A 12,896-nucleotide genomic window follows, 5' to 3' on the forward strand; every position below is an offset into this window, starting at 1 on the left:
TCTAAATATAATTTGATTGGCTCATTTATGCTTTCGAAGAATACAAGAACGTTTTAGAGAGAACAATATGAAAGCAAAAGCTTCTCTCTAACTTTGAATTCATCCCATATTTATAGGGATCAGGAAAGCATACAAAAAATATAAGGGACTGAGACATTAAAACCTTCGATACAATATGCCCTTATAAGAAACTTACATACAAAACATTCGACACTAGAAAAGACATAGACGACCTTCGACACCTCATAGTAACAATTGACCTCAATTTTTTTTCATAAACCTTGTCTTATGATTGTAGGTTGAACATGATAGATTCACATGGATAAGAACACATAAACCATAAAATCAAGGTGGCAAAAGGTTTTGCTCTAATTTGTGAAAATTATTATGAGGAAACACCTTCGCTAGTATTTTAAAGATTTGATAAATATCATTGTGGTTAGTGGTTGTGTTAATTGTGTTCTCAAAATTCGTAATATGATTATGAAATCCATTTTCATAGTTCGAATTGTGAGAAATGGAAAGAAATAGTTTGAACGTTCGGGACTTATAGCTATAAGTTCTGAAAGGGTTTAAACACACACATATGCCATCTAATGAAAAGTGTATGAGCTTGAGAAGTCTGGATAAAGACTTATCGAAGCATTACATATCTGAAATCTGTGCTTTAGTAAGAAATTCAAAAAAGTATTGATTTCTAAAAGTCCAATTGATTTCTGGATACATGTCAAAGCTAGTGGGAGCGTAGTTGTTATGCTAATGGGAGCGTGATTATTATGCTAAATATTGCAGGTTGGCAATATTGGTTGTAAGAAACAAATATTTCAATTTACAACTTGCAATATTTGGAAATTGTTTTGCTATAGGGGAGAGGGCACTCATAATTCATTTCAAATATAAAAGTTTAGATTGAAGCTTTAATGAAAACTTAGTCTTGGACATATATAAATATCATTTTGAAATGATTCAACATAGGAAATTCGATATGCAAATATTATAGCAGGAGACTGATAAGATATCAGGTCTTTATGTAAGACATTATGAATCAAGTCCCATATGCTTCGGATATAGGATCAATCTCATATGTTATTATATCCACTTGTTCTGATTTTTCCACATGCCTAGGGCATTGAGAGGAAAAAGGACTAGAACATGATGTAACTACAGTTGTTGAACAATTGTCAAGAACATTCTAAGGTTTTCCCAGAGGATCAATTCCATGTGGACAGTTGGAAGTACGGTTTGATTTGGAATAACCATATTGACATGTTTTAAATTGGGATGATTCTCGATCAAAATTGACGGTCATACAGGAATTTGGAAATGTTTCCATATGGGGAGTTGATCTAAATGTGAGTTATAGACTTTAATGCAAGGAAAGTGTTCAAGGTGTATACCTTGAATTTCAGACTTCATTTCCATAGAATTGTTTTAAGTAAAAAAGTTTCAATGGAACATTTTGTAATAGCGTTGGCAAAGTCTCTGTGATTTTGAAGCCTCGACATAACAAAATGATATTGCATGTAAGGTTGACCTCTACCACATTTAGTAGTAACAAGAATTTGGAATTGTGAAATGAACATCATTGGAATGGTGTCTGATCGATCTATTCACAAAGGAAGGACCATAGAGAGACATATTATGCATGTTTATAACATGGCATGACTGATGTTTATTTCAAGTGCATTGTTGATTACTCGAAACATAATACAATGAATATAGTCTAGTTAACACGGTGATTAAACAATATGAGTTTTATTTATATTCATTAGTTTTGAGACCATAGTTAATTAGGTTATTATTGTGTTTCACTTTGCATGTTTTACTTCCCTAATAACTGTATTATTCAAAACTCCGCAGTCGATTGTACTTTTGGAAGTAAATATCAAATTAAGACTGTCATGAATTGAACTATAGATTGTCTAAGGGTTTAGACATAACAATAGTTTTGTTGTAATGTTCACGAGTACTTGAAAACGGGAATTTTAAGTATTGGATAAACCCACGCTCACATAATTACTTCATGGATTTTATCACGAGTAATTTTGAGATGATAATATCTTATATTCTTGAAACGGAGATATATTAGTTGTTGTTTACGAGTCAGTTGTGCATTGATAATACGTACACGCATCAGTAACTTGATGTTATAAAACATATTGTTGTGCATGATTTGATGAGTGAATAGTGCAAGCATATAAGTAGAAGTTTATTCCTTCCTTTTGCCCTAACGAGCAAAGCGATATATATATATATATATATATATATATATATATATATATATATATATATATATATATATATATATATATATATGGGCCCCTTAATGATTTGATGTCGACTTCTAAAGCGCTTGGCCAAGCCTGGACTGAATTGATGTGGTCAATTCCTAGCCTGAATATGTCTTCATAAATTAGAAATCAGGAAACAAAACTTGGACAATGAGATTGATTATAATCCATGTCTCATGTCTATACGATATCTTGTAGAACGGAGGAACATTTGATTACTTATCTAAGGACTTGTGACTAACTGGGTCAGAGTTCGAGAGCGGCTTTGAGATCTACAATTTGCTAGTCCTTTTTTGAAGTTATACTAGCAACTATTGTTATTAGACTTATCAAAGTAGGAGATTGTTGGATTAGGTGTCTCAGCCCATAACTATAACTGTTATATACTTAAATTGATAGTAGCACAATCCTTTTGGGTCGCCCTCATACTAGCAACTGGACAGGATGAATTTTGGAGAGAGAGAGATTGTATTTATTATTTGGATAATAAATTGAGATTATTTATTTATTTATTTATGTATTATGGAAATAATACATTAATTAGAAATCATATTATTCAATTAATATTTAACTAGAAATTAATTTGGAATTAATTGAAAGTGCAGGGGCTGTTTGGCGATTTATTAATAGTTGTGGAAGTGGGCTATAGAACATTCCTAGATGGGTTGGATGAAATCTTCTAGGAAGGCCCTAGAAATATCATCCAAGGGCCTCTTGGATGGAGTTCTTGAGCTGCTTAGGCCTTAAGATAAGGAATTAGGGTTTCCTCCTTAAAACTTTAGCTTTGGCTCTAAGCTAACACGAATATATAAAGGGCTATACCCCTATTGATCTTGGTCAATCCAACCCCAAGAAGGATAGCGAAATTCTCAAGTCTTCTTATCCTCTCTCCTCTCTCATCCTCTTGCTTAGTTTGGGTGTAAACCATTAGAGGCACGACATTTGTGGTGCTTTCTCTCGAAGCTTCAACAACACTAAGGTTTCAAATTGTTATTACTACATAACAGTTAAAGGTATGCTTACGATCTTTTATTACGATTTTAGAAATATGGTTTTCCTTTTGATGTCCAATACTTTTAAGCTTAATTAGAAAAAACATAGATCCATGTATATTAGGGTTGCATGCACACATCGAGATTGTTTGTTATGCTCAAAACCTATTAGATATAGCCTCTTCTGTATCAAATTTCATGAAAAATGGCATTTTTTTCGTCGTCGGTATGCTCATCCTCGATGCCCAGAACCGAAGGCCAAAATCTGACCGAAGAGATAAGGCTACATCAGATTTCTGCTAAAAGTCCTCGTATGTGCAGCCTCTCCGGTATTCCTCTATACACCAAAGATGCACAGTCCTCACTGCTCCTGTGAGACACCGTAGACTTGATACCGCAACCGGATACTCTTCAGTGCTCAATCCTCACATATCGCAGACCTACAGCATACCTGAAGACCCCTTCACTCTTTGCCTCAGCTCTTCACAACTCTTCCCTACAGCCTAACCCAACCCGCAGAGCCTCGTAACTCTTCGGGATTTACCGTCCTCGCATCCCTCTTCGCTATATGATCTCATCGAAGACCTTAGTCTTCGGTACTCAACACCTCTTCAGAATTCCTTTCCTTTGCTTAAATTCGCCCACTATAGCCTCCTCCTTCCTCGGTATCCCTATCCTCCTCGCCCTTCAGACCCTCTCAGCCTTCCTAACTCCTCAACCTATACTCCTCTCATACTATAGGCATTTTTTAGTCAATGTTTTTAGCCCAATTAGTTTATTTAACATTCATTTTTTTAACTCCAATTATTTTAATTAACACTCAGTTTTTTACATCCATTATTTTATGTAAAACCCATTTAATGTTTTTTACACCAATTTTTTTATTTAGCCATTTTTTTTTGCTGAAACCCAACAAATACTTTAGCCTTTTAATTTTTTTTTTCTAAAACCAATTTATTTCTTTATGTTATTTTAACACCATTTTTTTGCCACAACCCAACCCATGATTAGAAGCACTTTTGTGAAGAATAAATTTTACAAGACTCGATTTATTGTTTTCACAAAAGAGATTATTATTGGATATTTACTCAAGCTTCGATCATCATGATAGATTACTTCTTGCTGATAATATTGGAAATTTTTTATTATTATTTCGATGAGGATTGGCCTTTAATCAAGGTCTTTCGACCAGAAGTCCTTGGATCAGTGTCTTAAGACTAGATACCCTCCATACTGCAGTCAGACATCATATTTCTCTTCGCAATGTTTGTACCGCAGAGGCATTTGATCAACAAAGTTGCTTCGCAATCTTCGCTTCACAAAGCCATTTTATGACTTGTCGCTCTTGATCTTCGGTTGACGAACCATGTTTCTTGAGGAAGTCGACATTATTTATTGAAGACCACCTCAGGAGTTCCGACACTACAGCTTGGGTACATAAGCATTTTTTAGCAAAGCATAGAATTTTCATGCAAAGATCTTATTGTTACTTCGGTACTTGTTCACACATTTTTCAGCGATAGAATCAACCAGCTACTTATGACTGGAGAGTATTTACTTTACTCTCATTCTCGTGTTTTAACCAGACCCTTCATACATCTAGGGAGAGCACGTGAAGCTCTTGGTATCCGACACTCTCCATCCATATTGATTTATTTATTTTTGATATCCGATCATTGGTCATCAAAAATAGGGTGAGAATATTACGTTATCATCCTAATATGATTTTATGATTGTCTGAGCTTCAATTTTCGAGACTTTTGGAAATGATGATTTATTTAGTGATGTGACGTGGCATTGATTTTTGCTCGTCTTGATCAAAACTGTGGCTTCACTTGTTGTTTCCCGGATCCAGATTATTTATTATTCAGACTCTACCACATGATGTTTCATATTTTAGCAGGTTATTCTTTTGAATAATTATGGGTGTATTATGACTTGAGAAATAGAGATGTTTCATACTTGATGAAGCCGAAATGTTTTTCTGATTGGATCTTCAAATTGATCATTGTGCTTGTGATGAGTTTGAAGATTTGGATCTTATTTTTCTACCTCAAAAGTGGTGACTTTGAAGCCGAAGACCTTTACCAATTAAAGATTCATGGCCAACATAAGCGATCACAAACACTTCAGAGTTTCAGAGACATTTAAGCATTTGGTTCTTATTATGTATCATTTTTATTATAACACTTTCTAGTTGGTTACTGTGTATTTTAGCCTTTTATCACTATATTTGTATCCAACGTCATTTACGAGCATTTAGGGAGAGCTTGTTGGAGCATGGAAAGGCTCTACAAATTATGAGTAGTAGTTAGGTTATTTTATTCCCTTTTATTGTATTGTGAGGTATCACTCTCTCTATAAATAGAGAGGGAGTGGTAATGTACTATTTGTGCACCAAAAATGTAGTGCTCTAGTTAGAGTGAGTATGGTGGAATCTCTCCCAACAAGTGTTCTTCATTGTAATATTGTAACTCTTTATTTCTAGTAAAATTCTCGGATTACTCATCTCATTGTGTTCTTCATATTTTTGTTATCGTTAAATCTCAATATCTTATTATTCCACATAAGCCGATCGTTAAAATGGGATCCTACATTTGGTATCAGAGCACGAAGAAGAATGATAGAGAATGGTTAATTGATAGTGTCTTCTCCTTGCACATGAATGGAAAGTTAGACTACCTTCGTGACTTGGCGTCAGTCAGTGGTGGCGGACACGTCACCTTCAGGAATAATGCAATTGGGATAATAAGGGGCTATGATGTGTTAACTATGGGAAGCTTCTCCATTCTACGAGTAGCTTACTTAGAGGGTTTAAAAAACAACTTGATCAGTGTTGTCAATTGTGTATAGCAGGTCATTGGGTAGAATTTGACAACGAGTACTGCTACATCATGACAAATGACAGAGACAAGTGTTTGATCAAGTCCAAAGCCAAAGGAACAATGTGCCCACTAGATGTTCCTCTAATCATCAGCAAACCACAACTATGTTTCTTGGCGAAGGTAGTTTTCGAGGTCAGTTGGTTATGACATTAGAATCTTGCACATCTCAACTTCAGATACGTCAACAATTTAGTGACTGGAGAACTATTTCGAGGACTGCCAATTCTGAAATTCAACAACGATACTTTGTGCCCAGCGTGTGAGTGTGGTAAACAAACCATAGGAAGTCATCCTCTGATAATTGATTCTTCAATTGTTGAACCCATGGAGCTCCTTCACATGTAGCCAGTCTTCATCATAAAAATACATTCTAGTTAGAGTTGATGGCTACACTCATTTTACTTGGGTCTTCTTTATATGAGTAAAGTAAGACACACCACATATTGTAATCAATTTCATCAAAGAGATAGTGCTACAGATCAAGCTGCATGTCAGAATAATAAGAAGTGACAATGGCACCGAGTTCACTAATCATCTTTTAAATAGCTTTTTAGTATCCAAAGGAATCAACCATAACTTCTTAACACCATACACACTGCAGCAAAATAGAGTAGTGGAGAGGAGGAACAAAATGTAGGTCAAAGCCGCTAGATTAATTTTCAACATCGCTAACTTACCTTTCTATTTTTGGGCTGAAAAAGTGGCAACATGTTTTGTTCAAATTCGAAGTATCATTTTCAAACATCTCAACAAAACTCCAGATGAAGGTTTGAACAGCTGAAAACCAAATGTACGTTTCCTTCATATTTTTGGTTGTAGTTGTTTCATGGTCAACAATAAAGATCATCTCAACAAATTTGCACCGAATTATGTTGAAGGCATCTTTTGGGGTTACTCAACAAGCAAGTTTGCATATCTTGTTCTTATCATGAGAACAAGACTAATGGTTGAAAGCTTCGACGTCAAATCCGATGACTATTATGTCCGCAACACTGCTCCCATCAAAGAAACGAAGTTCATCCTGGAGAATGACATTCCACCATCATCGGGACCCTTAAACATAATTGAAGTGAACTATGACGACCTCTTTTATCCCGCAAAGACTACACATCTTTCAAAGATAACGATGTCTCTGGTAGCACAACAACAGAACTCAAAGGTATCTAGACCAACCATTTCTGAAGGAAATTTGTTCAATACTTACACCTCACCGGTTGAGGGGGAAAACTCAAATCCTTTGGAAATCGCAACCATCGAGGTTCCTGTACTTAAATATGCAGCTCTGATACCTGTCTACCAAGTGTCCAATCGATCAATTGTCTCTGAAGATTCCAAGGACGAAGAAGTGGAAAACACTATAGCGAAGGGGATCTAAGAATAGTAAATCACTCATCAGTTCAGGGGGAACCATCATCAATTTTGTGGAAGAACCATCATTAGGCCAGGGGGAACCTTCATCTTCAGCTGCCGAACGAATCCCAAAAGTTCAAGACTCATCTGCGGGATACCCACAAGCCGAAAGGGAACAACCTTCAAATAGACTGTAGACTACTCTAAAGTAGAGGATGTTCCCTCTAATGTAGCTTCTGAACATCAACAATATCGCCTAGAAATCATCAGAAATCTATCTACAAGTATACTAACTCGTTCTTCTTCCGATTTAACTAATCATTGTCACTATGTAACTTTTATGTCATCAACTGAGCCCAGAAGCAGGAAAGAGGCTCTTCTGGAGCCTGATTGGATTATTGCAATGCAAGAGGAACTGGCAGAGTTTGAAAGAAACATGGTTTGGAAATTTGTAGCGAAGCCTAAAGGCCATACTATAGTTGGAACCCAATGGGTCTACAAGAACGAACTAGATGAATCGGGTGTAGTGATCCGCAACAATGCTTGCCTGGTTGCCAAAGGATATAGTCAACTAGAAAGAGTTGATTATGATGAAACATATGCTCCGGTAGCAAGGATGGAAGCCATATGTATTTTCTTCGCGTATAAGACATATAAGAACATAAAAGTCCATCAAATGGATGTAAAAAGTGCTTTCCTCAATGGCGAATTGCACGAAGAAGTGTATTTATAGCAACCTTCAGGTTTCAAAAATTCAGCTTTTCCCAACAATTGGGATAAATTGGAGAAAGTAGTCTACAATTCAAAACAGGCACCAAGACCTTGGTATGAAAGTCTTTCATAGTTTCTTGTCAACTCTGGGGACAAACGAGTTGTAATAGATCCTACTCTTTTCAGACGAATAAATGGAAAACACTTAATGATCGTGAAAATCTATGTGGACGATATTATCTTCATTTCAACTGACCAAGGAATGGTGGATGATTTTGCTATGCTCATGACCAACAAATTCCAAATAATCATGAATTAAGAGATTAATTTATTTCTAGGTCTTCAGGTCAAGCAGGTCTCTCAAGCAATCTTCATCCATCAAGAAAAGTATACTGCTGAATTGCTGAAGAAATTCTCAATGGACAATTTTTCTTCGGCAAAGGTCCTCATGGCCTTCGAGTACAAGATCTCAGCTGACCCTACCAGAGAGTCAGTTGATCATAATATATCCTGATGAATGATTGCTTTATTGATGTATCTCACTGTAAGTAGACCACACATAGTCTTTGCAATGTGTTTATATGCTAGATAACAGGTTGATCCCAAAGTATCACACTTGACCATGGTCAAGCAGATATTCAGATATCTCAAAGGAGTAAGGCCTTAGGTCTCTGGTATCCAGTGGTGAATGACTTCACTCTGCAAGCTTTCACTGATTTAGACCATGTAGGGTGTAGACTTGATAGAAAAAGCACCTCGGGGGGATGTCACTTTCTAGGTGGAATATTAGTGATTTGGACCTCAAGTAAACAAAATTGTGTTTCACTTTCCACCGTAGAGGTTGAATATGTTTCCGCAGCTAGTTGTTGCTCTCAGGTCCTCTGGGTGAAAACACAACTTATGGATTACGCGTAAAGGTTGCTATGGGTACCCATCTATTGTGATTCAGAGAGTGCAATAGGTATTTTACACAATCCTATTCATCACTCAGAGACGAAACACATCGAGCTACGATATTACTTCATTAAGGATCATATCCTCAAAGGTAATATTGAACTAATCTTTGTTACATCTCACGAGGAAATAGATGATGTATTCACAAAAGCACTCGGCTACACAAAACTTAATAGATTTTTAGAAGTGTTAGGAATGATGAATCCAGACCCTCAGTTAAAGGATAACGACTGAAAATCTCATAATCTTCAAGTTTTATTAAATTTGCTTCTTTTCTTAAAAAAAACTCTTGAATCATTTTACTTACCTTATCTATTTCTAGAATAACTGATGTACTGCATACTTCATAAGTTGCTCCTCGATATTCTCTGTATACTGAAGACCATTTGTGATCTATGTAATCCTCGGATTTGTTTATTATTTGTATTTCTAACCTTTGTGATTAAGTCACTCTTCAGTATCATCTCCCATAGACTCAATCAACATCCTGAAGTCATCTCTCATCAGACATATCAAAACTCATTGTGTGCTATTTAATGAATATGAAACATCAATCTTTCAAAAGGTAAAATGTTTTGTCCCTCTTCATTTAATTTGTCGCACATGAAAACAGTTTCTCTTCAAAGGACTTCTCTTAACCAAGTCTATTTTTGGTTAAAGGATAAACAATTTGATTTTCCTTAAAAGAAATCTTTTTTTGAAAATCTCTTTTTACTCAACTAATCCCATCAAGCAACCATTGGGGTCACATCCTTTCCACTCACCCATTTTATTCAACGGAGGAAAAAAATTTCACCCCATGATTGTCTGGCGCATCATCACACGCCTGCAACTGCATTAAATGCTCCATTTTTCCCAGAAACATTTTGACTTAATTTTAAAGGCGATAAAGATAAAAACCCAAAGTTTTTTCCCCAGCTGTCATTAAATTTAAGTTAATCAATTTTGAAATCCGGAAGTATAAAACCCCTTTTTCTTCCCCATGAAAGTTTACACTTTTTGAATGAAAGACCCTAACTTTCATACTTAACAATATAGTTACTCCATAACATGCTACTTGCATATTCATAATACAATATTTTACATTGATAAAGAGGTTACAAACTACTGGATACAAACCGACTATTACAAAGTGTTATATATTACATAACTACCCAGGATATTGTAATTTATACAAACATGAACTGAAGTACAAAAGTACTATTACAAACTATTCTAAATCTTTCAACAGTATACGATCTTACTGGTTACTTATCTCCTGCAATTGTTTAAACATTAATAGGGTAAGCGGTGATGCTCAGAGAGTTCAATAATAGATACAGTATAACGTTATGCCATATACATACTTCAATATCGCACAAGCAAAGAGAAATAAGGAACAACAAAGGCATATGTGAATCATGTGTTAAACTTTCCATATCAATCAATGACTTGATTCAAAGATATACAATCAATGAGACACAACAATTTCCATACTTGATATACATCAATAAAGCTTCGGCTCAAATGGCACAGAAGACATAAGATTTCTAATTAACATCTTGGTAGATTTCAGGCTTATAGCCCTGTCTAACATTTGCCAATACCATATAATAGAATTCATTCTCTTACGGAGACATGCTCTACATGGCCAGAGGCTGCGTACCAGTACCAATGTGAATCTAAGTCCTTTCACTGATCACATGGTCAAAGGTATTACTTTTGCTATAAAAATAGCGAATAAAATAACACGGGAAAATAACCCGGAATAATAACACTGAAAAGCACATAGCACATATAACACATAACACACAATTGTTCCTATATATTGAACTCACCTTAAAATAACCGGGGGATAAAATAGTAATTTGAGCAGCACTTCGGCTATAAATAAGACTTTCTTCGTTGAAAACCAGAAAATTTATTGAAAAATAGACCTTGCGAGAGTAGAGCTTCAAATCGAAAAGATAAATTTCTTGGGCTCTCCGGGCACTTCAGGACGTATTCTGGGCTTTAAAAACAATACCAGGGCTTCGGGGGATATGGAAATAGTCAAAATATGGAAAGAGGGGCCAAATATGGCAATTTCTTGAAATTAGTCGGAAGGTCTCGCAGACATCCCTCTTATAGGGTGGAATCTGAAGTCGGCCAAGAAGGGAGTCATCAGCGAAGCTGCTCGGTGGCAGCCTTATGCGAGGCGTCTTAGGAGACGTCTTAGACGTCAAAAGGCGCGTCAGATGCTTACCAGACCGAAGCTTGGTCCAATCGGAAGGCGACAGGTGCACGACACGCGACTACTGTTCATGCGAGGTGACGTGGCTCTTCCGGATAAGGCTTATCCATGCGAGATTCGTCGGAAAATGAGCCCTAATCTTCTAAAATCCATAACTTTCGCATACGGGCTTCGTTTTTGATGTTCTTTATATGCACATGTAGGTAAAACTATGCTCTACAACTTTTGTTTAGACTTCGTTGTCTAATATTGAGTTTATTTTAATATTATTATTTTTAACAGACCGGGACTGGTAAATCCGTTAAAATTTCACAACTTCTTCATCTGACATCCGTTTTTGTTAGACTTTTTACCGTCGTACTACTATTAATGAGATCTTCAATTCTCGTTGAGGTTGTGTTGGCTAAAAATCAATCGATCTAAAATTTGAGTTTTTAGCTGTCTACTGCTATTCTGAAACTTAGAAAAATCATAACTTCCTCATATGAAGTCAGATTTTGGCGTTCTTTTTACCGAACTTCTCGGTTTAATGAATAATACGACTTTCATTTAGATTATTGTGGCTAAAAAGTAGTTTATCAAAAACTCACGTTTTACGTCATTCGGCGCCATGTCGGTTTTGTCGCAGATTTTCGATTGGTCATAACTTCTTCGTTATAACTCGGATATCAACGAGGCTTTCGCCTAAAAGTTTCTAACGAGATTATCTACAATTTTCAATAATAAAATTTTTTTGTTCCAAAATTTATATTTTTATTAAATTTTACCATTTGACATTTGATTGGAATCTCATAAGACTTCCAATACTTTCTGAATGATTCTAAGCATAGTTTTACTTCATTTCTAGTAAAAAGCATAAGTTAGAACTCAAAATTCAAATTCACATAGTATTTCACAATATTATTCATTATAAAACACAATTTCAAAACGTGTATGTTACAAATACCTCCTCCTTTTGAGGATTTTGTCCCCGAAATTACATCGATTAAAATAAATGGGGATATTTTGCTTTTATCTCATTCTTATTCTCCCAAGTATAATTTGGGCCTCGATGGTGTTTCCATTTGACAAGCACCAACTCTACTTCTTTATTGTATAGATTAGTTGTTCTTTCATTCACAATCTCTTCAGGCTCTTCGACATATCTTAATTTATTATCCAATTTCACCTCGGATAATGGAACTATCTCATCATATATGCTCTAGAGTTTGCGCAGATATCTCACATGAAACACATCATGAATACCTGTCAAATCTTCAGGCAATTCTAAGCGGTATGGTTGCTTTCCAATTCTCTGGATGATTTTGTAAGGTCCAACAAATCTGGACTCAACTTTCCTTTCTTCCCAAATCTCATAAGGCCTTTCCATGGGAATACCTTCAGCATTACGAAATCACCCACTTGAAATTCTATGGGTCGCCTCCTCTTTTCTGTATAGGACTTCTGTCGATCCTGGGCCGCTTTCATTCTTTCTCGTACAATTTGAATCTTGTCGGTGGTG

General features: G+C 35.8%; 1 protein-coding gene across 1 annotated transcript; it reads left to right on the plus strand.

Moving 5' to 3' along the window:
• The first annotated feature begins 7,858 nt into the window (after positions 1-7,858).
• On the plus strand, positions 7,859-8,251 carry LOC145059973 (putative mitochondrial protein AtMg00820). The gene has a single exon (XM_079007724.1). The coding sequence runs from the start codon at positions 7,859-7,861 to the stop codon at positions 8,249-8,251; it is 393 nt and encodes a 130-aa protein (XP_078863850.1).
• The last annotated feature ends 4,645 nt before the right edge of the window (positions 8,252-12,896 follow it).

Source organism: Lactuca serriola, chromosome 6, assembly GCF_051521515.1.
Source record: "Lactuca serriola cultivar US96UC23 chromosome 6, Lser_US96UC23_V15, whole genome shotgun sequence".
Lineage (NCBI taxonomy): Eukaryota > Viridiplantae > Streptophyta > Magnoliopsida > Asterales > Asteraceae > Lactuca > Lactuca serriola.